At 29.7% G+C, this 1,725-nt stretch overlaps 1 protein-coding gene across 1 annotated transcript in view; it reads right to left on the reverse strand.

Annotated features, from left to right (window-relative positions):
• The window catches only part of LOC119828226, a 4,710-nt gene extending 2,991 nt beyond the window's left edge, over positions 1–1,719 (reverse strand). Inside the window, exons 1-3 of the mRNA XM_038350330.1 lie at positions 1,652–1,719; positions 623–675; positions 191–373 (exon numbers count right to left, since the gene is read on the reverse strand). Coding sequence (XP_038206258.1) covers positions 191–373; positions 623–675; positions 1,652–1,676 — 261 coding nt within the window. The 5' untranslated portion in view covers positions 1,677–1,719. The remainder of the gene's footprint in view (positions 1–190; positions 374–622; positions 676–1,651) is intronic.
• Positions 1,720–1,725: the final 6 nt, after the last annotated feature.

Here is a 1,725-nt window from a genome sequence, read left to right on the forward strand (position 1 = left end):
AGTTTCAGCGTGATTGACGAACAAATGTCCAAACGAACTTTCACATTTATAATATTAGTGTGAAGTGTGATGTAAGAAAGCGTTATTCTTGACGTGTGATAAACTATGTGGCTTATCTTATATTTGATAATAATATTGGACATATATTAACGTATTATTTACAATAGAATGTTTACAAATTAAATTTCACCTGTATTTTATTGAAAGCAACAGACACCACTTCATCCGTGTCTGTATTAACTGCCACTAAAGAAACACCATCCAATGCTGCGTCGGCGCATAGTTCCAGCAACTCCTCTGCTGCCTTCGGGTTTTTGTTAATACCACATCCAATGGAAACGTATTCATCTTGACAAAATGATTCTCTTATAACCTATAAATTAATAATTTCCTGATTTAGTTAATTTTTTAATAGTTATACTACAATGTACAGAATATTACTTATTTGCGAAACCTACATGTCATTGATATAAAAACGCAATTAAAACATAATTAAATCAATGAAAATTAACACCTTATTTTATGAACGTATTTAGCACTCAGACCTGTAGAATAACTATAAACTATATAGTATAGACTATACAGTATACTGTAATACTCTTACTGCTAAGAGGATACTCACATTTAATGCACCGTGGAACGTTTTCACGGAGAGCGACTCTATTCTATATTTCCCTGGAATTCATGCAAAATATATCTTAAATAACCATAATAGTCTTTGGGATTAGTTACAAAGGAAAACTTCTGGAAGATGCTGTACTAATTGGAAATATGTATGTGTAATGTCAAGAAAATAACAAGAAAACAACACATATTTGTTCAACCAGTAAAAATAAAAATGGTTATTTTATGTGACGAACCTATAAGCCCTCTATTACATACGAAAGACACAAATATATGCTTCGTATGTAATAGAGAAAATGTTTTTCTTTCAGATACAAATACTTTAAGTACAGATACCGATGTGTCATATATTTATAGAAATATGTTGTTAATACCTTTAGAATTGGGATTATAAAACAGTATACTAGTAAAACTCGGTGCTGATTATTTTATTTCTTCCTAAACCGCCAACATCACAACCGCAGCAATATCTTAATCCAAATATTATCTTTGTCCAAATATATGATAAATTTATCGTTGACTGTCATTTAATGGTAACCATATTGTTTCAATAAAATGAGATATTATAAAAATTCCTAATAGTTATAGAATCATACAATTCAATTTTCATATCAACTCCCACTTTCCTAGTGAAAAGATGCAAGTAAAGTTGCATTCACTACTACTGATGTAAAATTGGACATGCCTAATACAAAAGGTACATTGTTTACATTAAAATTTCAGAATTGATTTTATTTTAATTAAATTTACGCATTGATTAGAATTGCTATAAAACACAATAATCCATAACAATTTAACGTATATGTTGAGCATGAAACTCAATGCAAATGTTACGTAAACTCATGCGGAGATAAAAAACATAACAAAAAACACTAATTGTCCTAATACGATTGGTTTACTAAATCAATTAACTATTGTTTAAATGCACAACTGTACAAACTGGCAAAACTGTCTGTCATTAAAAAGAAACTAACGAGAGAAATCAAAGAAAGAATAAATATATCTTATAGAAATATAAGAAACAAACCATTACAAGTTGTACACCAATCCATTTTAAAACTGGTTAGATCTGCGCACGCGACACAACACGAACGAACTACA

This window comes from Zerene cesonia, chromosome 7, assembly GCF_012273895.1.
Source record: "Zerene cesonia ecotype Mississippi chromosome 7, Zerene_cesonia_1.1, whole genome shotgun sequence".
Lineage (NCBI taxonomy): Eukaryota > Metazoa > Arthropoda > Insecta > Lepidoptera > Pieridae > Zerene > Zerene cesonia.